At 41.2% G+C, this 24,501-nt stretch overlaps 3 protein-coding genes across 3 annotated transcripts; all 3 read right to left on the reverse strand.

Annotated features, from left to right (window-relative positions):
• Window positions 1–1,207: 1,207 nt before the first annotated feature.
• gnao1b (guanine nucleotide binding protein (G protein), alpha activating activity polypeptide O, b) lies at window positions 1,208–6,495 on the reverse strand. The gene is made up of 8 exons (XM_061068060.1): window positions 6,378–6,495; window positions 6,174–6,216; window positions 3,264–3,405; window positions 2,733–2,893; window positions 2,498–2,626; window positions 2,251–2,380; window positions 1,498–1,651; window positions 1,208–1,395 (listed from the first exon to the last, which is right to left on the reverse strand). The coding sequence occupies exons 1-8, from the start codon at window positions 6,493–6,495 to the stop codon at window positions 1,208–1,210; spliced, it is 1,065 nt and encodes a 354-aa protein (XP_060924043.1).
• A 2,306-nt stretch (window positions 6,496–8,801) lies between these two features.
• Window positions 8,802–16,802, reverse strand: tradd (tnfrsf1a-associated via death domain). Its single transcript, XM_061067883.1, has 5 exons — window positions 16,747–16,802; window positions 13,063–13,216; window positions 12,699–12,979; window positions 11,253–11,400; window positions 8,802–9,766 (listed from the first exon to the last, which is right to left on the reverse strand). The coding sequence occupies exons 2-5, from the start codon at window positions 13,211–13,213 to the stop codon at window positions 9,468–9,470; spliced, it is 879 nt and encodes a 292-aa protein (XP_060923866.1). The 5' UTR covers window positions 13,214–13,216; window positions 16,747–16,802; the 3' UTR covers window positions 8,802–9,467.
• Window positions 16,803–17,976: 1,174 nt separating this feature from the next.
• ogfod1 (2-oxoglutarate and iron-dependent oxygenase domain containing 1) lies at window positions 17,977–24,457 on the reverse strand. The gene is made up of 13 exons (XM_061068341.1): window positions 24,193–24,457; window positions 23,353–23,498; window positions 23,220–23,266; window positions 21,074–21,174; window positions 20,869–20,985; window positions 20,563–20,654; window positions 20,030–20,158; window positions 19,129–19,242; window positions 18,973–19,052; window positions 18,623–18,882; window positions 18,391–18,519; window positions 18,247–18,305; window positions 17,977–18,151 (listed from the first exon to the last, which is right to left on the reverse strand). The coding sequence occupies exons 1-13, from the start codon at window positions 24,350–24,352 to the stop codon at window positions 17,990–17,992; spliced, it is 1,596 nt and encodes a 531-aa protein (XP_060924324.1). The 5' UTR covers window positions 24,353–24,457; the 3' UTR covers window positions 17,977–17,989.
• Window positions 24,458–24,501: the final 44 nt, after the last annotated feature.

Raw genomic sequence — 24,501 nt, forward strand, 5'->3', positions numbered from 1 at the left:
GGAGAAAAGAGTTTAAAAAAAATCCCAACTCCCAAGACAGGCTGCCTTAAATAATATTGTTCTCCTTGTGCAGTCTTCTATTTCTACACAGATTCACATCGAAGGGGTAAAGCACCACATAGAGAACAAGATGTCGTTGGAGAGCTGCTTTCTACCCTCTGAACCTAGACAGGTAATCGTAGTGCCCCAGTTTTTCATGACAGGAAATAAATATGTGGCACGGGATATCAGGAGGTAGGAGGAGGCATGTCGGGCATGAGGGTTAATTACATAAATCATTCGATGATAAAAATCTTTTCTTAAAATCTTAAATAATAAGGGTCGATAGTGTGAGCTGTGATACCAATCCCCTGTCGTTCTCAGATGGTTGGCAGCAATATTTTTTTATTACTTTATTCAATTTCATTGGCTGATAGGCGAGTCCACATTCTATAGGCGGCCAATGGAAATAGGCAGCCACTCCGAACCGAAGAATCGTCTCTTTCATTATGTTTTGAGTGAAGAGAGAAGACCTGCAGGCTGCTCATTCATGCGTGGGGCCGAAGGAGCGGCGAGCTTTGTCCAGCCTGTAAGTTAAAATAGCCTCCTTCTTTCCAGCCACAACCCTCAGCCACGAGTACAGCACCTCCCCAACATCACAACCATTATCTCCACCTTCACACACACACACACACACACACACACACACACACACACACACACACACACACACACACACACACACACACACACATACACACAGCAGCTCTTCAAATGGAGCACCAGAGGTTGTATTCACTGGTGCAGATGTCAATGCCTCGAGACTTGTACATAAAAAAAAAAAAAAAAACATCACATAAAGAATGAGACAATATTCCACATTGTGCTTAAAAAATGACAGTGCCCGTTCCTCGTGATGTATTTTCTGGCCTCTGGAGCTGCGACTCTTGTGTCGTTCCGGTTGTTGACACGTTCATCAACAAAACATGAAACATTCAGCTCAAAAAACACATTTTGATATGACAGAAGAACTGGGGTTGTGTACGGAAATCAAAAAAGAGACAAAAGGGGAGAAATCATGGCAATAAATCCAGTGTGGTGTCTGACGGCAGCTCTTTGGGTCCATTCGGACGTGTAGAATTACATATTTTATGTGTTTAAGTATCATCAAAATTATCATTATTAACACCTCATACTCTCCATGACAACCTCTGTGCTTGGCCAGGCCTCAGTATAAGCCACACCCTCTCAGGTTGTTTGCAATAATGATGTCAGTGACGGCATCAAACACTACCTGGATGTTACCTGTGTCTGTGGCACAGGTCAGGTGACAGTAGATCTCCTTATTGGGAGAGCGGTTCTTACTCTCAAACTGAACCTGAATATATGCAGTAGCATCGTCGTAAGTATTAGCACCTGGAGAGAAGAGGGGGAGAGAAGAGACCAGAGAGCATGAAGGATTCGTGTTTGTCACTGTGCTCCGATTCAGAGTGAACATCAACAACGGGAATCACTCACCTGTGTATTCTGGAAAACAGATCGTCAGTGGGGACTTCTTGATCTTCTCAGCAAACAGATCCTTCTTGTTGAGGAAGAGGATGATGGAGGTGTCGATGAAGAACTTGTTGTTACAGATGGAGTCGAAGAGCATGAGCGACTCGTGCATGCGGTTCTGCAGGAGGAATAAATGTAACAGTGAGGAGAGAAGAACAAAATTCAGTTTGACTGACTGCTAAATGTCACTGGTGATGATGTTAAATGGTTTATCTGCCAACCCTTTCTTTCTTTCCAACAAATTATTTTTTTATAAATCAATTTCAATTTCTTTGAGAGAAAATAATAACCACAAATCAAAAACCTAACCCAACACAACATAAAAATTAGCTGTTGACTTTGAATGTGTCTTATACATGTTGTATGTTTATTTCAGTGTTTAGTTGTACTGATATTGTTAATCTAATCATTTTTGAGTTGTTGCATAGATCCTAGATAAAGGAATACAATTTTAAATTTCAAAATGTTCCTGTTTAGTAGAAGTAGTGTCCTGAGAGAAGAATCCCTCCTGTGTTGCTTTTGGTCTTGTTTCTCTACCTTTCTTTCACAGTAAGATGTCGTTCTTCATTCATTACTTACTTACTTTCTAAGGAGGATTGAGGGTGTGGTACAGATTGTGAAGCCCTCTAATTTTAATAATTTGTTATACATTAATAACTTGTGTAGAGAGAGAAACACTAGGATCCTTGCACCAGAGGAAGTCGGCGTCGCACTTACAGTAGTCTCGTCTTCATGGAGCACCTGGTCGTATCCACTCATAGCGACACAGAAGATAATGGCTGTCACATCTTCAAAGCAGTGGATCCACTTCTTCCTCTCTGACCTCTGACCTCCCACGTCAAAAAGCCTGAAAGAAAAATAAGTCAGTGTGGATACAGAGCGGATATCGAGTGAACCTAATGAATGGGCTAAATGCCATTCAAAAACTAAAGCTGTGACGCTACAACGACTCTGTGTTCGTTACCTGAAATGGAGGTTTTTGAAGGTGAAGTGGGTTTCAACGATACCAGTGGTCTTCACTCGGGTTCTCAGGATGTCCTGCTCTGTGGGCTGATAGTCTGGTGCCCCGATCCGATCTAGACTGTCAAGGTAGCTGGTGACAACAGAGAGCCAGATCAACAAGACTGCGGAACCAGAAAACTGTTCTTTTTCATTTGTTTGCTCTTTGCAAAAACAGGAATCCTTTTAGGGTTACTCACTATTGAGCAGAGTCGTTCAGCTGGTATTCACGGGCACGGCTGAAGCACTCCTGAGTGCCAGCGTCGGTCCAGACACGCGTCATTGCTGTGAGAAGCTCTGCAGAGTACGGCTCTGTGTCCTCCATACGAGTGACCACATCACACACCAGCTTGGCATCGGCCTGGACAAACACATTTCAGAAGATCAGGGGAAGAGGAACACGATTGTATCTGTAAATTTATACTAATTCATCTGTTGTAATGCTATTGTGGCTTCTTTTTATTGTATACATCAGAATACATAATGATACTTTTTTGTATCTAGTCCATGTGACTAGATACATCAAGTAAACATCTTAACCCACACAGATATTGTGATTTTAATGGACGGTATCAAAAAAAACATCTTCTATTCTTTGCTGAAATCTTCTGTTTGAAGATTCACATTTCAACCCTTTTAAGTTTGGATAAATAAAATCTCACTTTCTAGTCTGTCCACAGATGAACGTTTCCACTGGAGGGGGGACAGGGGGGTCAAGGTGTAAGACTTACTTTTCTATCCTTGTCTCCAAACTCGATGGCCAGTGAGTCCATGGCTCGGAGGATGGCTGCCAAGCTCTGGATGGTGTTGCTGTAGACCACAGGCTTATACTGCTTCACATCATCCCCAGAAAAGCCATCTTCATGGATAATCCTGCAGGGACACACAGATATTAGACACAAGCTCGGACTAAACAGAAAAAGTCATACACGTCCATATGTTCCTGCCGGACCTAAACAATTGACTTTTCAAACTAAAAGCTCCAAATGTAGAGGCAGATTACTGAGCTGTGTGTGTTTGTATATGTGTGTGTGTGTGTGTGTGCATTTTTCAGTTTGTGATGGGACAGAAATGTATAATATTCTTGGTCTGTGATCACTACTTGGACAGCAATGTGATACTTCAAGTCATTTATAATTTATGATGGACAAAGGAGTGGAATCAATCAGAGCACTGATCAATCTCACTACACCAGACTCTACTGTTACATTTAGTTCCACATGGTTAAACTCTAGTTGAAATTAATTATCCACCCTGACCTCACGTGTACTGAATCCACAAAATATCAGTCACATACTTCCTGAATCTTAACATCTAAGATCCCCGTTGTTTCTCTTTGCCTCCTTTGTGACGAGTGATTGATGGGAAATAAATGAGGGATGATGGTTTTAACCTTTAATTTTTCATCAGAGGACATTATGACAATGATGTTTTATAGAGGAGGTCCACCACCTGGCGTGAATCAAACAACACCTCCACCATCATCATAAAAAGTAAAATAAATATTAATCTAAAGGGAAAAGGAGTAGAGATATAGTTTCACATTGCAAAAGCCATTAAATGACCACGGGCTGCAACTATCAAGTATTTTAATATTGATGAATGTGCTTATTAATTTATTTGTCCATGAATTATCAGAAAATAGTGAAAATGCCTGTTTTAACTTTGCAAGTAAAATCCAAAACTCATAGATATTTATTTTACTCTCATATATGACAAAAAAACAAATTTTAGAAGCAGAACCAGGCTGATTTGGGGCATTTATGCTAAAAACAAAATGTTAAATCTATTATTCCTTCATGCCAAATGATTATTCAGCTTTTTGGTTGTTTGTCGCCTCTGCTAAACATTTACCTGAGGGAACATCTGAATGAGAAGGTAGATTTCTAAGATTGTAAAATGTAAATAATCTGGAATTTGTGAATACGCTTCATATGCCAGAGAAAGAGCTTTATATTAACACACAGTTAATACTGCTAATAACAAATATACTCATTATAAATAAATCTACATTATGTTTTCTCCATTTGATGTTTGGTTTAAAACGTTTTCAGAAGTAGTTAAAAACGCTATAGTTTCATAATCTGCTCATTTCAACCGAATGACAATCCAAAACCTCCAAGAGGAACTACCAGTAAATGTGCAAATTGAATCAAGTCAGAACTGGTGGATTTCTATTCCACCACTGCTTAAACAAATGATTAATGGATGATCGGAGTAGTTGTAGATCAATTTTTAATTGAATGGACGAATCATTTCAGCTCAGCAGCCTGTGCATTTGATGAAATCTTAAACTGACCAATCACAGAGTCTGAAACGTGTAAAAATAGAAACCACTGACATTTCTACAGCTGCAAGTGATGAGCCTCCTCAAAAGTACATCTCTCTTCAATGAAGCTAGCTCTTAATCTAACGCACATTTTACGGATGTGAATCTCTACCTTCATCTTGACAATTTATATTACAATGTGTTACAAAGTTGCCTTTGTGGCTTTCTAGGTTCTCCTAGAAACTCGTGAAATTTTTACGACCACAGCCAGGCCCGGACTACATAAAAGAAACCCTGGACCAGCATGTGATGAAGATGGTGGTGATGAGCAGAAAAATCACAGCAGAGCATAGCCTAATAAATATCCCCTTCAATACCTGAGCTGTATGGCCTACAGCACGTACCCATCCATCTCTGGATTTCTAATGCTAAAACAAACCACGCAGAATGTTAGTAAACACCCTTCAGCTCCAGTGTCTTGACTCCGGGAAGGAGCAGTGACTTATGGACAAACCAGAGACACGGTGAGGGTAATGAGGTGAAGGGAAGAGGAAGAAGCAGGGCATGGAGGAAGAAAAGGAGGAGGCGGAGGAGGAGGAGGAGGAGGAGGCAGGGCGCAGTCAGTGCATTGCAGGCCGGGCTGAGCTAAGCAGGAGGCACAGACACACACCGCAGGCTGAGACGGGACAAAATATCCAATGGACCGCGAATGAAACATCGAGAAACTTAACTAAGAGGTTTAGAGAAAACAACGACAATGATTTAAAAAAAAAAAAACATCAAAGGGTGATTTGGCTTAGAAAGGGGAAGGTTTAGATGCGGGTTTAGGAGCCATATTTCTGCGTAAATCCGCTTTATAGGCAAAGTACTCCCGGCGATATCGGGCACTTAAAGCCATTAAGATTAAAAGCAGAGGTATTCACTAATGGAGCTGTAGTGACCTCACTGTAATACACACACACACACACATACACACATACAGAGAGAGGGAGAGAGAGAGGGAGAGGGAGAGAGAGAGAGAGAGAGAGAGAGAGAGAGAGAGAGAGAGGAACAACACCCACATATCCCCAGTCGCTCGCTCCCTGTAGTCAACTAAAACCCTCGTTAACTACATTTCAGCACCCAGGGCAGTGAACAGCGCCCTGCGGGACGCGGCCAAGGCCCCAGCGTCACTGTGGTTCCGCGGGAGGAGCTCGAGCCACCGGCTCTTCTCCTCCGGGGCGACGGCCTCTCGAAACATGGCGGCTCAACCTGCCTGAGCGCAGACAGGGGAGGCGCAATCTCGGGCCTTTCACTCTGCCTCTATCGCAGAGAGGCGAAAATATAACAGAAATAAAAACGGTGAAATAGAATCAAAATCACAATCACTCACTTCATCTGTTTGACGATGGTGCTTTTACCGGACTCCCCGCCGCCTGTGGAGAAACGGAGGGCAGAGAGAGAGCAGTGAAATCAGAACCACGGAGAGCACCTCCGCCCCATGCAGTCCCAGCCACCACCAGCACACCGAGCCGAGCCGAGCCGCAGCCCCGCGGCCCGGCTCGGCTCGGCTCGGCCCGGGAGGCTCTCCTCTTACCGAGCAGCAGCAGCTTGACGTCCTTGGCGGCCGTCTGTCCGTCCTCCTTCAGGTTCCTCTCGATGGCCTTGCTCCGGTCAAGAGCGGCGCGCTCCTCGGCGCTCAGTGTACATCCCATGTTTCCAGAAGAATGAACAATCCCGTCGTCGCTCGGGTCCCTCACCGACTCTCTGTCTGATGTGTCCTCCGCGCGGTCCGCTACAGCATGAGGCCCGGGTGTAGGGCAGAAGAGCCGGGATCCGCAGACGCTCCTTCCTCCGTGACTCCGAGAGTGTGTATAGCGCCGTCCCTCGCTCTGAGGGGGTTGGGGGGTGGGGTCGTTGTGCTCGAGCCTGCGGGGCTGGGGTTGTTGTTAGGTGGGGAGGGGGTCTCTCTCTCTCTCTCTCTCTCTCTCTCTCTCTCTCGCTCTCTCTCTCTCTCTCTCTCTCTCTCTCTCTCTCTCTCTCTCTCTCTCTCTCTCTCTCTCTCTTTATCTATTTCTCTCCCTCTCTCTTCTCTCTCTCTATTTCTCTCTCTATCTCTCTACAGGGTGGCGCTGATGAAGATGATGAAGATGATGAAGATGATGGTGGTGATGGTGATGATGATGACAGGGAGCGCGAGCGGTTTCATCGCATGTGTTCACGAAGGAAGGCAGGAGGGGCGCGAGAGCACGAGCAGGCTGCACGGCTGTCCGCGCGAGACTCACCTACCGCAGACAATCTGTGTGACGTCAGAGGGCCGAGGTTTAATCACGGCCTGTGAAAGATTATTCACATTAAACAGACTTCATGTGGAAGTGATGTTCTGTCTGTTCTGTCTGTTCTGTCTGTTCTGTCTGTTCTGTCTGTTCTGTCTGTTCTGTCTGCTCTGTCCTTCCTGTCTGTTCTGTCTGTTCTGTCTGTTCTGTCTGTTCTGTCTGTTCGGTCTGTTCTGTCTGTTCTGTCTGTTCGGTCTGTTCTGTCTGTTCTGTCTGTTCTGTTCTGTCTGTTCTGTCTGTTCTGTCCTTCCTCTCTGCTGCTGCCGCTGCTGCTGCTGCACACTCCTCACTTCAAGTCTGTTCAATCATGTCAACAACTAGTGCTGCATATAGTACACAACTACATTTACAACATTTATGCTATTTTAAACATTTATGTACAACATTTACTGGCTTACGTGACTACATTTACCACAATCATAACATTTATAACAATTACGTTTATGACATTTACAACATTTACAGGCTTACATATACTGGCCTTAGAACTTTTAATATGTTTACAACATTTACTACATTCAATAGCCTGTATTTACATTATTTAACTAATTTTCAACATTTACATTTACTAGCCTAAATTTGCTTCATGAATTGGCCTGCATTGACTAGTCTATATTTACAATATTTATTACATTTACTAGCGTAAATTTCCAACATTTACTTCATTAACTATGCTACTTTTCAACATTTACTATCCTTTATACCAGCCTACATTTAGTAAATGTACAAGCCTACATGTACTACATTAAATTACTATGGAAAAATAATGTTGATTGATTTTGTAAGATTTTATAAGAGTTACTAAAATTGAGTGTCAAAAAGCCAGCTTTCTGATCTGATCTGTGTATGTCAAACAAAGATGGATGCGCTAACAGAAAAGCTGTTAAATATATAATACATGTGTGCTTAATAAGGTTTTAGGTTATTTTATTCTGAAATAAAGATAGGCCTTTGTACTTATTCTACACTATACATGTGTAAATAAAGCTTATATAAATTTGAGGTACTTTCACTTCACCTGGGTATTTAGCCTGTTTTATTCTACTTCATGTGAGTATAATATTGCATTTCAGAGGGAGTAAAAAGAGCAATTCTCAATTAAGGGTATTGAGATAGAAAGGATAAAGTAGCATTACACAGTGTTGTCAACTGATTCGACATAATTTTCAACTTTAAACCATATAACCGTTTAGACTTATTTGATTATACCAGTCAGTTTTTGTGTAATATTTGCTTAATATTTCTATAAGTGTGGGGCATAAATCCTACAAAAGTGACAGAATGTCAGGTTCCTCAGTAGTAGAAGTTCACAGTAGACGCAAAGCAAGTTGTGTGTGTGTTTTTCATAACTTATAAAACTGTATCTGTCTACGCTGGGGGTTGTAGAGTCAAAGCATACAGCAGAAATAAGTGTTTGTGTGTGTGTGATAAAAGCTTCTAATCCACACATCACATCTGGACGGATGCTCAAGTGGAGTAAAAAGGGGGGGTTGGGATTTTTACAGTGGATTCTGAATGAAACCAGTGGAGACTCCATCAATCAGTAAATTTCCTCTTTGACAACCAGGCGGAGAGATAAAACCCACCCACCCACACACACACATACCTCAGCTCCAATCTCCACCTCTGTGACCCAAAGCTCCTGCAGCTCGACACACAGGCACACACACACACACACTCTCCGATCAGTAATCAGCAGTTTAATCATATGAGCATGTGCACGTGTGTGAGTGACAGCAAGTGATGGTAAGCAGGGAGGGAGGATTAACTCCAAATTATACCTGAGGGAATTTTGACAAAATCATTTTTTCAATTTTAATTACAGTAATGCATCAAACACAAACGTGAAGACTTTTTTTCACAACCATTTAATTTGTATGCACCCATTTTATAGAAAAAAAAATCGGTAACCTTCAGTTGTTCAGAAACAAGATGACCAGACAGGTTGCATCTGTAAATCCACATATAAAGCAAAGATAAGAGAGCTCCATGATAAAAGTAAAAACAGTGCATTAAACTTATTTTTTTAACAGTGATGACAAATCATTTCATCTAGATGAAAACAATTTTCAATAATACTAATGATTGAAAATCAAATCACGATATGAATCACCCAATTCTCACAGAGATGTCAGCCTGTGTTCACACAACCTGTCCAAACCCCCCCCCCACACACACACATGCACACACACAGGAATGATTTTGAACGTGAGGATGACAGACGTCAATCAAGAACAAACATACTGTAAATTAAAGCAGGCAGGACAGAGTCAACCACTCGTCATGTAGGGAGGACCTGTCAGCCTCAGTTTTCACGACTCGTACGTGTGGAACAAAGGCACAGGTGTGTGTTACTCTCTTGGCATAACGTCCAGAATATTTTCAGCCAGGCTGGTGAGTTTGCAGTCCTCCAGTGCTTTGACCAGCCGGCTCAGCTTGGCCGCTCTCCCCTCCGCCTGGATGAAGCGGCTGAGCAACTGATAGGCTTGCTCATACAGCCCCTCTCGCTCGTACTCGTAGGCCAGGTTGTCTATGGCCGGACTCTTCAGAGCGCGGCAGCTCTTCCCCAGGGCCCTCCCTACATGTTTCCACTGACGGCCCACTCCATTAGAAAAGCTCTGAACATCTGCTGCCGTCAGCATTCGGTCCTCTGACAGGCGAAGGGATAAAGGATGAAGGAAAAAGACATTAATGTAAACTGTACTTAAGTGTGATTGCATAAACTGTGTGAATGTGTCGACAGTAAACATTTCCCAGAATAACATACAGCAGCATTGTTGTCCACCTTAACCTTAAAGGACATCATCAGGATTTTTTTTTCTCTACCACTGTGTTCTCCAGCTGGTCACTAACTGTTTCTGTCTGTCTCTATTGTGCAGGGCAGGTGAAACCTATATGGATGTTTTGAGGGCCTACTCATTCCGTGGCCCACTCTATGGCCTATCGATACCTGTCCCGGTCGTCATCAAGACACCTCAAAGGGTCAAAGGGTATGAAAAAGGATGCAGAGGAGACACACATTACTTTGTGCTGTTAGGGCCCGAGCATCGAACAGACAGTGAAATTGTAAGGATTATTATTTTTATTTTTTTTCAGGCAAATTAATTGGCTTCTTGAGGGCTTTAACATGCTCAAATTCTTACCAAAACTCAGTGCTGCTTTGCAGTCCTAGAAATTGTAGTTATTATTTAACATAAGGTCGTTTTCATTGCGGTTTAACAGTTTTATTTCCAGCATACTCCATTAGAAAGTCTGTACATTTAATACTTTCAGGATGTGTTGTAGGTATTTTTAGTTTTAGTTATTAGGGCCCTAGCACTGAACAGACAGTGAGACAGTGAGGCCCTATTGAAATTGTAATCAATGTTAATATTTACTGGTGATACTTTAGACAAGGAAGAGAACAACTACTACATAGCACAAATACATTTTTTACTTTCAGCGTTAGATTGAGGTTTGATTTAGCTCGACACAGCGGTGCACCTCCAGTCATAATGAGGGCAGGAGACCTCATGTATATTTATTATTAGGGCCCGAGCCCCGAACGGTGGGAGGCCCTCTTGAAATTGTAATTTGAATTGCTCAACATGAGTAACTGCATTAACAATCTTTTTCTATTTAGGATTTGGTTTACCTACTGTGAAATCAGTTCTCATAATCCATAGGTAACTTAAAACCATGACAGGTAGAGCTGTAAGAGGCCTTGAAGGAGGCATTTAGGGAACAGAAGTTCCTCATTTCAGATACGGCACAAATACTTCACAAAAGTAATATCGTCACTGCAACTCATTGTTGAAGTAAGTGAACCAAATGGCTGCCTGATGAAGAATCACTTTAAAAAGTTTGGTATGCTTTGAAAATGACTGGTGTAATGTGATATGCATGACATTTATAGAAATGACCTAAATCATACTAAAACAAGTATGGAGATTTTAAAGTTAACATCATACTTTCCTCATTTGACTGGTCCCATCGACGGGTTTCTATTAAACTGGATCAAGAATCTCTAACTGAAACGCCTCTTTGATGTAGGTGCTATTTCCGTCTCCACTGCGGCTTCTTTCAGCTACAGTCTACAGTGGAGTCTGTAAAGGACATACTTGACTAAACAGAAAAAAACACTCATCATGACTCACCAACCACTTTATTCTGAAACTTGAAGCAGTTGCTGGGGACAGGAGGCTCTTCCTGTGTGATGAAGGTGGACTGTGGGGAAGGACCGAGGGCCTGACTCTGCAGCTGCTGCTCCAGATCCTCAATCTCCTCATCGCGCAGGCGCTCGGGCTTACGCAAAATGAAAAAGACGCAAAAAAACACAGCCAATGCAATGAATCCACACATGTTAGGACATTACACAAAATAATTCTACCACAGACATGTTTTTCATTTTTTTAAACGTTTTTCCACCTTCTTTATCCACCAATCCATACGATCCCCCTTCAAATGCAGCTGACTACATTAATTAAGAAAAGTGTTGGAAAAACGGTGATGCTGCTGAGCAAGTTTCACTTCCCTGTTGTGCTGCCATTATTCATTTTTTGGGACAAGTTTAATCTTGCAGGTTTTTTTGCAATAGTTTTCTTCGTGGATGCTGTCCGCGAAGGTTGACTTCACGTCCTTTGCCCTGTGTGATCTATCACTTTAACATATATTTCCACAGATGATCCTTGTGTCTAGTCAGCTACACTCACCTGTCAATTATTATTAAATGCAAGGTTGTATGAATCGCAAATTATGCAGGTTGTCATCTTTCAAGGACGACCACTGATCCTTCTGTTATTTATAGTATTTCTCTTCCAACACTTCCTCACCGCTGTCACTGCTTATGTTCAATAGCTAGTTGATGTTGTTCCTGCTCCTATCACCTCGAGAAAGCAGTTCTCCAACATGTGGAGCCACAATTACAAATGACACTGGGAACTGAATAAAGTCCTGGTATTAACATCTGTCTCCAGTCATCCTATCAAAAGTAGAAAGTCTTCAATTTGTTAGTTCACACCTGGTACTGAATCTCCACTTCTAATCGGATCTCAGCTCCTCGCATTATATACAAATAGATAAATACATAATTTAATGGTCGCTAAAAACAAATGATGACATTTCGGGACAGTCTGGCTATTTAGACGGGTCAATTATCAATGTGTGCGTGTGTTAGTGTCAATGTGTGTCGGTGTGAGGGACAGACTGGGGCCAGAAGGGTTGATTTAATCAATGCAGCTCTACAATGAAATAAGACTTTACCAATTTGAAAAAAAAAGAGCAAATCAATATGTGGTATTCGGTGTTGATATTGTGTCAGTGGCCACAAACACTAAGCAGTGTAAAAGTACTGTTAGTTCATACAACAATGTAGCAGGTAAGAGGAAGTCAGTGGAACGTCCCTCAAACACGGCCACATTTGAGCACCGGATTGATCAGCTCTCAAATGCAGCCTCCCCTTGTACTTAGAGCTGCCCACTTGTTATTTGATCCCTCAAGACTGATGTTAATACCAGCTCTGAACACTGAGTCACTTTCTATTGATATGAATATGAAAACAACGTCATCCGGCTTGAGAGAAGAGAAGGAAACAAGAAGAATACCTGTGAAAGGTGGATGTGCTGTAGACAAAGTTCCAGCTTGTCCATGTAGAGGTCCAGGATGTGCGTGCTGGCCTTCAGCTGGGTTTTCAACATCAGCTCTTGTGGCAGAGCAAAAAGCCGGCAGGCGTGTTGAGAGAGAGACTGACGCACCGCTCCGGAGCTGTAGCAGTCCAAGAACTGCTGACATGCTGCCACATCTACAAACTTCACCTCCACCCCCAGGAAGGGATCAGCGTCATGGACCTTCAGTATCTCATAACCACCCAGACCTCCTGCAGAATCTGACAACAGGACATATTCATTAATGTAACAGACATGAGAGAAAATACATTAATGTGATAACAAACTCTTCTGGCATGCTCACCTATAAGTGTCAATTTGATGACTTTGAAAACGAGGAACTTTCCCTGTCGGTCTTTGTAGAGAGAGAGCAGGTTCACATTGGGACAGAGCGACTGCAGAAACATAACTGCACATCCTGTCCATGGCCCATGATCCACAGTCTTGTCCGCCATACTCTGAATACAAAATGATACACACATCACGCCTTAATTTCACTGGTGAGGAAATGTCAATGAATCCTCTGTGTGAGCTGCAGACTGAGACAACACAACTGCAAAGACACTGACAGTATAGTGATGAGGTAAAGCCAAAGAAGTGTTTGTGTCAAGTTGCTGTAAAATTACCTGGAAGAAAATTAATTATCACCTCTTTGTTTGCTCCTTTCATAATATCACACTTACGCCACATGTCAGTATCTGCGTTTTCTTTAACTTCAAATGAGTAAAAACCCTGTCTAACAGCTTCCTGTCATTGGGAGCTGTGAAGGTCAAGAAGTTACCATCTCCTCAGGTTTCATTGTCTTCTCAGAGAAATTAGGAGGCTTTTCATCCTCATTGAATGTCAGGACTAACCTACGTTCCCTCACAGTGATGTCACAGGTCACTTCTCCAAGCTAAAAAGTCAGTCATTTTTTTTAGATTTTCTGCTTTCTATTATCTTTTTTTTCTACAGTTTTCACCATTTCCCCAGGGAATGATTAGTGGATCTTGATGAAAAATAATCAGGCATGTGTAGGGACTGATATCTATGAGTTTGTGAAATTTGGAGCAGCTTGATTAAATGTAAGTGCTGTGCCTTGGCCATTATGCATTATATCGAGACATCAATTGTGATCTGCGTGTTATAAACTAAAACATGAATCCAACAATCAAGAATAAAATAACACGTGGGGAGTAAAAAACATCGGTTGAACAACTGTAGCACTGAGTTGTTCCCTGGGTTTGACATAATGGACTGTTGAATATACATTTTCTTTCATCTGACGAAGAAGAGACCATTTTCAGTGACTTCATCACCATTAAAATAATGAACATACACTCCGATGAGTCCAACTGACTGGACCAGTGACAGTTTGTTTATTCCTGGAGTTAAAACCACGTCTGTCCCACTGGTTCCTGGCTGTTGTGAACTCACTCCACCTTATCCTGTTTTACCCCAACCTCCTTTTGAAACCCTCATTACATAAAAACATGTTTAATCTCAGCTCTCCCCTCCCCCAGTCCAGCCCCTGACTCCTGCGCTCTGGATGAACCACTGACGCCCGCCAGCTCTCTCCCTTAGTGTCGTCTCCATGCAGGACGCACGGCGCTCTGCGAGGAAAGAGCATCCCCTGAGCTGGATTATGTACAAGTCCTCGTACTCCACTAATACACAGTATGCTTGGAGACTGGCTCTACAGGAATCTCCACAACTTAGCCAGTATGTAATTATATGCTATCCTATCTACTGGTCCTCTGGAAGTATACTGTGAGATTAATTCACCCGATATATGAGGATTAAGTGATCATCAGGAGCTTAAAACATATCATTTAGCTTTTGCTGCCAAAAGGCAACTCTAGTATTCCCTGGAGAGCTCGTCTGACGTTAAGGTAAAAGAAAATAATTAATTCACACAAGGACATGGTTCAAAAAGTTTGTAATTTAACCACTTTGTGATGATGTAAAATGATCTTGGTCCTGTCTGTTTTGTCCTAAAGCTCCAGATGCAAACTAAGCAGAATAAAGGAATCAAAAACTAAATGTTAACAATTATTGTCAGTATCAACGTGTGAGGAATCATTTAGTCTATAAAATGTTTGTGTTCATAACAAAATACAATCAGAGAAAAACAGGAAGTTCTCATGTATGAAAGCAAGAAAAACAAATCACCGATATTGTTCCTGAAATAACTTAAATTGTTAGGTTCTCATCAAAACTACGTGTGATTAGTTTTCTGTCAATCAATTTTTACGTTATTTCAATATTCTTTCAAATCTTAATTAATTAATTTGGAAAACCATTAAGATATTTAGTATTATTATGAAAATGTGCCACAGTCTAAGTTCATCTGACTGTATATACATTTCACATCTTAAATATAACACAAATTGCCTGAAACCAAACAAACAACCCACACAAATCCAACTCTGCAGCCATACAAAAGTCCTGAGTCATAACCATGGGAATCAAGCTTCAGGTGGATGTAAAGTTATTCTGGGAATTACAATACGTCAGAAACCTCATGTGCTGCTATGATATAGGTGTAAGTTTGTTGTTGTAATTGGAGAAAGAAGGAGATGTCACGTCAGTAAATGCCCACATTCCAGTGAAAAAAATCAGGCAGAATAACAAACTTATATTATGTGTATATTTATAAATCAATCATCAGGAAAAATAAAGAACACAACAACATAATGGGCTTTACAAAATGCATTCAAAACTTCAATTGAAGCAAATTTGATACTTTAGGAAAATAGTTTTTGACAAATGAAGCAGTATTACTCCCAAAAATATATATTTTTTAGAGGTTTCCTCACTACCTAGACAAGATATATTCAATAACTTCGATTAATTCAGACTACTGCAGCCTCATAATGGCTTTAGCAGGAGTGAAGAAAGAAATCAGGCATGTGTAGAGTGCTAATAGGTATGAACAGTTAAAATAGTTTGTAGAAACTTTCTGTGTGCATGGTTTATTGCTCCGATCTTAATAAGTGAATGCAGTTTGGTGATAAAGTGACCAATCAGCATGGTGGAGGAATGCACTCTCAGAGAACAATTCAAGTTGGAAAGTTGTGTGTTATAAGATTACCTCCAATTTTTCTCTACACCAAGTAACAGACAGAAGACATCAGGCAAGTAAGGTTGTATTTCTCTATCAATGAAATAATGTACATCTGTATCAGTGGTTCGTTTCATTAACACTTAATCTGGCAAACTTGATTTTTAACTGTTACATAAAATAAATATATAATATAGTGTGAGTCTTGTTGATGTTCAGATGATTTGTAGGCAACAAGAACTGGGAAATATCAACATTTAAGAAGCTGCTACCAGAGATTTATTTTATTATTATAACCAAACTACAAAGACATAAATTATAAAGATTCCTCATGTCTGCCAACTTGTTTTCTGCTAATAAATAAATAAATGTATCAATACTTTCTTTACCTATATTGTACTTATTGGTTTATACACTATGTATATGAATAAATGTATGTGTGTATGTATGTAAGTGTGTGTATGTATAACAAAAAAAAAAAGTATGTATGTATATGTAAGTATGTATTTAGGTATAATATATACAATTATGTAGGTATAATATATATATAAGTATGTATGTATGTTGGGGATGAATTATTGGCCCCATGTTATATGATTAATGCGGCCTTAAGTAAGATTTGTTTTTCATCAATACCTTTACAGTAGTATTGTGTATTGATCATTTCAACACGAGTCAGCAGTTGTGTGCTTCTATTAATCTCACGTCTGAAAGAGTTTGTGTTAAAAGGTTGAAAATGTGAATGGAGTCTGGTGCTGTGTGTTTGTGTGAGCAGGCTCCGTGTGGGTGAAGCTCCCGTACAGCAGACACGACTGACGTAAAAGCCTCGTCCAAACCGGCCGAGGAAGAGATCGCTCCGCAGCTTAGAGACACGGGAGCAGACGCGGAGGCTGCTGTTTCCACTTAATGTGCAGAAAAACACCTTTAAAGTCGGTTCAAACTTACCTTCAAACTTTTGCTTATATTGTTCGCCGACGCTTCCTGTTGAGAGATCCCTCCCACTGACACGCTCAGGACGTTCTGGCCTCCCATTGGCTGGGCGGAGGTAAAACCGAGCTGTGATTGGTTGATATTGTCTACATTCCGCCCGGAGAAAAAGTCATGACGGGAAGGAAATGTCTGTTGTGTTTTTTTTAAAACATGTTCGTATGTAGGGCGAAGCTTCTCACACACTTATCCTTCAGGCGTTTCAACTTTTCACGACTGAAAAACAGGATCAATAAAGGGGGTTTACTGGTCGATCACGTGTTTAAAGGCGACGGGCTGACTGTTGAAATGGACAAACTGTATTATTGTATTATTATTATGTCTCCTAATTTTCTCAGTTTTCTTGTAGCTGACCTACAGCCCCCGTGTTCCTGCTGTGAGTCACTACTCACTTTGGTTTTATAAACTGACATCAACCAAAAACAAAAGCTGAAAAACAACAGGGACAATAAAGTTCAAAAAGAAAATAAGGTACTGATAATAAAAATAATTGTCAGTTCCATCCATGCAGTACTCATGTAGCAGAGTAGTACTACTTTAGTTGAATTTATTTTAATTTATTGGAACACAGACTTTTTTTTTAAAGAATTTGATAAAAGGAAACTCATCCAACAAAGAATACAAACTCATAATTTAGGTAATAAAACTCGACTGGACCCTGGTACAAACATGAGCGTCTGTCATAATTAATGTTCTATATCAGTGATTAATTGTGACAAATTTGCAGATCCAATTCTCATAGATCCAGATAATACAGAGTAATAGTGACACGATAACGACAGACCTGCTGAGTGATATCAACCAAGATGAATAATGTTACTCGTAAGTCTTATCTACTGGTAATGAAATGAGACAAATTAGTCGATTGACATCTTATCGCTATCTATTTTGACAGTTCAATTGAATGTTTTGTTTATTTATGAGGCAAACATGTCAAGTAGGTATTATATATGTTTTCTTAAAAATATTTGAATTAATGGTTAATCAATAATGCTAAACCATCATTAGTTACAACCCCAGTCTTCATACTTAAAACTGGTATTCAATCATGTCTACAGTCCATGCAACTAAAATCTTACATGTGGTAGAAAAGGGAGCAATCTTATTTCACTGAAAAACATAGTTATGCCTGGGTAATATCTATACACATGTACAAAACAATAAAAAAAGATGTAAAGAAACACAAGATTGATGTGAATATTTATTCATAGTACACAAAAGAAAAGTCATAAAATGCTCTGCAGGTTGAACTCTCGGCAGCGTCACAAGAGCTTTTGTTGTTGACGTGTTTGACAAATTTGAGAGTTTCTTTGTCTCTGTAGACGAGGGCGAGGGAGTTGTCCTCTGGATACACTGTCAGGAGCTGTGAGGAAGATGAAAACAATGATGATGATGATGATGATGATGGTGACGATAAGTGAAGGGTCACCTGCACTTCTCACGGCGATCAGCACTCACCTCCTCATCCTCTTCATTAGCAACATAACACGAGAAGCCTCCAAACTCTGACTGCCAGTCTATGAAACATAACGTACAATAACAGTCACAAAATTGATTGACAGAAAGTTGTGTTTCTGTGTGTGTATGTGTGTGTGCGCTCACCTGCACAGCCAAAAGGTAAAAGAAGATCCAGAGCATACTCTGCACGTGCTGCCTCTCCATCATGCAACAAAGTGTAGGCGCCATGAGACCATCGACGCAGTTCACCACAATATGTAGGTGTGCTCAGCTCTGAGGATACACACACATACAAACACACACACATTGAACAACCAAGTCAAAACACAACCGCAGCTGTACAAACCAGTCGACGACACCTCAATCTGACACACACCCTTCTCTCTGTTTCCATTTGCTGATGGAGACTCTGTTGACGATGACGTGGCTTCTCCCTCCCCTGCTTCCTCTTGCTCTCCCTTCTTCTCTCCCTCCTCCTCTTTCTTCTCATCATCGTCATCATCAGCGGGACACAGGAAGTGCAGTCGAAGGCCAGTGAAGTTGGAGAGGAGCAGAAAGAAGGCCTCTGAACGAAGCAGCTCCCAGCACTCGCTCACACACTGAGGCACGGAGTCCAGATTAGCAGCTTCATAGCATCTGAGTGCACGCACAGATAAAGTTCATGTAATTCGTCGTTTAAATTCACCATCCATCACAGACTAGTGTTAGCAAGAGAAATGATCCCACCTCTTATTGGGCGGACCTCTCCTCTTCCACTGAATCTGAGAGAGTCGCAGTGCTTCACCCACCGCCCTGAACTTCTCCTCCTGAAGACAAACACAACAGCAATCAACAAGAGCTCGTGGACACACGCCAGCAAGAGAAAATGAGGAAGAGACTGACCTTGAAAAAGTCTTTTAGCTGAATTTCAGAGCTCTCTTCAAATTCCTCCTGGATCTGTTCTTGATAGGAAATGTCGATGTAAATGGGATTTACCCACTCCAGCAGCAGAGTCTCCTGTCATCAACACATAAACAAGAATATAGAGCATACGCCAAAGGAATCATCTGACATTTTGGGATCTACACTTATTTGATTTCTTTGCAGGAGGTACATGGAATCAATGCTACGTTCACATCCGTTAAATGAGGAGGAGGGGTGTGAGCAAAATCATAACCCCTGTAGAAAGGCATTATGTCAATTTTACACTTTTTAAATTAAACAAATGACATAATGTTAATGGTTGCGCTTTAAAGATAATTTCCTAAATGCCAAGTGGTTGTGTAGAAAAAAGTAATATAATATATTCGAAATAAATGGACATATTTGAGACAGTTTTGACCTCAAATCCAATTTTTCTTCTCTTCGTGGACAAAGCATTTTTCTTTTCCATATGCTGTAATAAGAACTTAATTTGTAAATCAGGAGGTCCAGAATCGGATCAGAGAAGATGTTCTTGCCGCCCACAGGCTGTGTGGCAGCTCAGGGGAGGAGAAAAAATAAAGAAATATCATGCCTCATGTTCCTTATGACTAATTTCCTCTTAAAGGAAGAAAAGGTTGTGTGCAGCGGCCTGATCTAACTGGTGGGTCCTACATCGAAAAGGTTGAGAACCACTGTGCAAAGCTAAGTGACTGCTGGCATCAGCTTAATAATTAATGTACAGATGTGAGTGGTATTGATCATCTCATTTTACTCTCGCAAGAAAGAAGTTCATGGATTCTACCCAATATACTTTACTACTACTGTTGCAATGGAGATGGTCAAATAACACTGTGTATATATACATTTTGAACAAACTCACATCTCGTGGTAGGTGTGGACTCCTCGGGATGGGCGGCTCTATGTGGCGAGGAGGACGCTCCACAGACGGTCCGTGAAACCAGCCGCTCAGAGACAGACGACACTTATCCTGTGACAAAACTTCTGATACCTGGAAAACAAAAACACAAGCTCTAGATTGCTCTTCTGTTGCAACAGGAATGTACAGGGTTTAACTTAAAAAAGATATTTGTCCTCATATAGGATACAATTTTAATACTATTTCATTGTTATATAAGGTGAGCTAGGAATGATATGAATGAAAAATGTATGATGGCCTAAAACTATCTACTAAATATTAAATAGATATCTATATCTTTAAATTAAACCTAATAATATAATTAATCAATCATTAAACATGACCTGGACCTGCTTAAGCCAAAGGAAATGTAAGGGATGTGTGGGGATACAAGTGTTTCTTAAACCACATAACAAAGCAATATAGAAGGGTATTTAGTGGGACTGTATAAGACCTGCAGAGAAACTGAATACAAACACCAGAGCACTTTTTCTTACTTGGTGAAATGACACCGGGGAAACTTCGAAAAGGACAAGCGTGTTCCATGAGGGTACGAGCGACTTCACTATACTCTGTGGCTGGAAATTACCTGATGACAAAGATGAAAAATGTATGAGACTTATGATGTCTAAACACGAGGAAAGAAACACACACACACACACACACACACACACACACACACACACACACACACACACACACACACACACACACACACACACACACACACACACACACACACACACACACACACACACACACACACACACACACACACACACACACACACATCAGCTACCCACCATCTGTTGTGTAAAGATCAAGTGTTCCCCCATCGCTGCTCTGCCACGGCGGCACAAGATACAGAATGAAAGCGACGCGCCTTCCCTCCAACTCATCATCATGACACAACAAAACATCTAGACAGACGACAGAATGAGTTTATTCATCTAAAGTGTCTAAAATATAAATCATTCCTTCCTGTTGGTGTTTGAGCAGCAGGCTCACCTGTGTATTCATATCTGGCACAGGAAATATCCACTGTGGGCTCCAGTTCAACCCCCAACACTTCACCAAGCCAGGAGCGGAAACGCCCAAACAGTGCTGATCTGAAAACCAACACACAGAAAAATCTGGACTACAATTCACTGTGAAATACTGTTAAATGTCTTTTGGGGACGGTAAAGCTGAACCTTTAACATTCTATAACAGGAGACATTTACTCAGGCTCAGCACACAGACAGGTTGGTCTACTGCCTGACAGCCTACCATGACATTTTGTTGTGACATAAATAATAGATGATGACAAGCAGAGGCCGTTATTGTGCATTTCATTATGACGTTTAAGCTCCAGGGCTGCATTTCTTCACTGGGTGTTGTGCCATATGATAAAAAATAAGTATTTAGAATGAATTACACATTACAGTCTCTGCACAGCAAACACAGCTGACCATATACATGATGAAAAAACTGCACATAATATCCAAATTAAGGTTTTTTCGTATTTGTATCTGCTGTTTGAGTCTACAAGGTGTTGTGTATTTCTTTCTTGCGGGTTTCAAATCTCACTGACACTGTTGTAATGACAGAGTCAGCACTGTTACCCCACTGAAGAAAGAGTCTCTATACAGGTTTTCACTGAGTAGGATGTGACTGCAGCTGAATCACTTCTCCCTTATCTTTCCTGCACAGTCCCAGTGTTGATGTTAACTTGGATCATCATCACCCCTCAATGAAGAAAATATACCAATTAGGGGACAAAGGTCAACTCTGGCTCCACCTGGTGGAGCTGATAGGTAAACCTCAGAATCTCTAACTACCCTTTGGGTAACATTTACAGTTTATTAAAAAAGAAAAGAACCTATTATCCACATTAGTAAAAAATTGTCTTCAGCTCATCATTAAACAAGTAACAAAATGAAGACAGAAAATTATGAAAACAAACAACAATGACAAAGCAAGCGACAAAATAAAACAATATTAAAAGCAACAGGCAATTTGTAAAACAGGCTCGCACAGAAGGTCGTCTCGGCCACAAAAAGAGTTCTTGTTGTAGCCCATCTTTCAATTGGATGTCACAGTGTATGGAATTAAAAAATACTTAAGGCTTAGAATGAAGGACTTTAAAAAAAAAAAACATTTCCAGAGGGGCTCTATAGCCCCTCCTGGAGCTGGAAAGCGTGGTAGGGGAGAGGGATGTCTGGATTACCCTACTTTGCCGGCGACCTCTGAAAACAGATATCGAATAAGCGGATGGATGGATGGATGGAAAGAAAACACCACCATTAGATGAGTTTATGGCAGATCTGTTTACTGAATTGCATTATATTGAACACGTCTCCCTAATAAAGAAGAGTGTCTCTAATAACTGAATAACAAATTGGGCTTAATAGTAAAGTACTATTAGATACAGTCCTAGAACTGACTCAGCCACAAAAAATGCAGCCACTGTTCATTAAAATGTCTGCTGTAAAAAGGGCCAGGCTCTACAGAGAGGTGGGTGATTCTGTCAGAGAGAAAACTACTGTGAACTTACAAGATATTAAATGTGCTATAAATCATGGTCAGGTTTGCTGTGTCTAGTCAAAGTAATCAATCACTATCAGCTGTAGACCAGGAGAAGTTGAGATTGATTGGCTGTTAATTGTTTGTTGTGTGGTTCAATCCCGGCTCTTGAGACACATGCTCCCAATCAGTGTGTAACATTGGCCTGTTTATCATCCTTAGATAAAAATAAGTTAGGCGCAATGTTCTTGAAAGATACTGTTCATTCTGACAGAGCAAGCTTTGATTCCACTTGTAGCTCATCCTGAAAGAACATCTGAATCTATAAACTCTATATAAGAATGGACGACCATCTCCAATTCCTCTCACTATCCAGAAATGCAGCCAAAATATCCTGGATATGAACGCTGCCATCTTGCAATGACAGAAATCATCTTTGAGAAAAATGTCTTTGGCTTTTTTTGTTGGCCCATGTCCCACCATCAACATGGAGGAGGAAGGGTTTATTACCTTTACTGCAGCCAGCCACTAGGGAGTATTAGAGACCATTTGACTTCAGTTTAGGGGAGCAGTCTTGTCCTCCATCTTTAAATACAGTCTATGTATCCACACTTAGAGCACAACAATAAGAGCACAAGCCAAGTCTCACCTCAGTCCGGCAATATGCGGCTCTGTCCTCTTCTTTAAGTCGTCTGACTGGAGGGAAACAACAACAACAAAGTGAAGGTACTGTCACATCAGTTAATGACACAGGAATGAATACATAAATCTGTGATGGATACCTGTTTGAATCTGTAGAGATCATTTGACTTCTCGTGGAAGTTGAGTGCCAGCAGTTCTCTCTGCAGGTTTTCTACAAAGGTCTGGCTTCCGAGGAAGTTCTTGATGACACAGTGAGGGAAAGGGTGGCAGTCTAACTCCAGATCCCCTGTATAAAAAATTACAAAAATAATGTGGCCAACTGAGCTGTTCAACATATATCTGCTAAGATATATGAGTCAGTATTCATGCTTTTGGCAATACGGATGATTTAGTATCAGTTCGAAAAATAATTGTGACAAAGACATACTGAGCGAGACACTTGAAACGTGTCAGTGCTTTCACCTGGAAAAACATTTAAACGGAAACCCTGATTCTAAATGACCTCCAAAATATCTGAAATAACTTATATCTATGGGGAATGGAGGATGAATGGAAGTCAAAGTCCGGGTAACTGCACAAATCTGTCTGTGTGTGTGTTCCTGGACTTATAGCATAGACTCTATAGAGTGAGGACATATTTGGAAAGGGCCTTACTTTTTCAAAGGGCTGTTGAGGGTTGAGACTAGGTTTTGGGATTAGAACCAGGTTGAGTTTGGGATATTGGTTAGGTATTAAGTTTGGATGATTGTTGTTAGTTAGGGAATGTATTATGTCGATGAGTGTCCTAACTAGACCTACAAACCCGTGTGTGTGTGCCTGTGTGTGTTTGTATTGTTATTAGAAAGGAAGACAAAAAGAACTAGTGATCATGTATTTATTTTTCAAGCCTTGTTCTGATTGAATATGTATTAATCAGTCCTGAGTGCAGACCCAGCAGCAACAGCCGGACTGGAAGTCTTGTTTACTCGTTTACACCTCACCCAGAATGCAGCGGCTCTTCCGGCTCCACGCCTCCTTCACGGCCCCCCTCACCTGCTCGTCCTCGAGCACTGAGCCCAGCTCCGCTCTCTCTTCGCTCCTCTTCTGCCTCCTCTTCCTCTCCGCGTCACCACCTCCGTCCCGACGCCGTTTGGAAGCCATCGGGTTAACCCCCCGCTGCTAAAACCTGCTGACCGTGCAGTTTATGAAGAGCTTTTTCACAACATCCACATGTGTGCGAGTCAGTGAAGCGGCCGTCGCTGCTAAATGACGTGAGGGTCTAGGGTTGTGTTTGCCCCGAGTGCAGACTG

This window comes from Limanda limanda, chromosome 3, assembly GCF_963576545.1.
Source record: "Limanda limanda chromosome 3, fLimLim1.1, whole genome shotgun sequence".
Taxonomy (NCBI): domain Eukaryota; kingdom Metazoa; phylum Chordata; class Actinopteri; order Pleuronectiformes; family Pleuronectidae; genus Limanda; species Limanda limanda.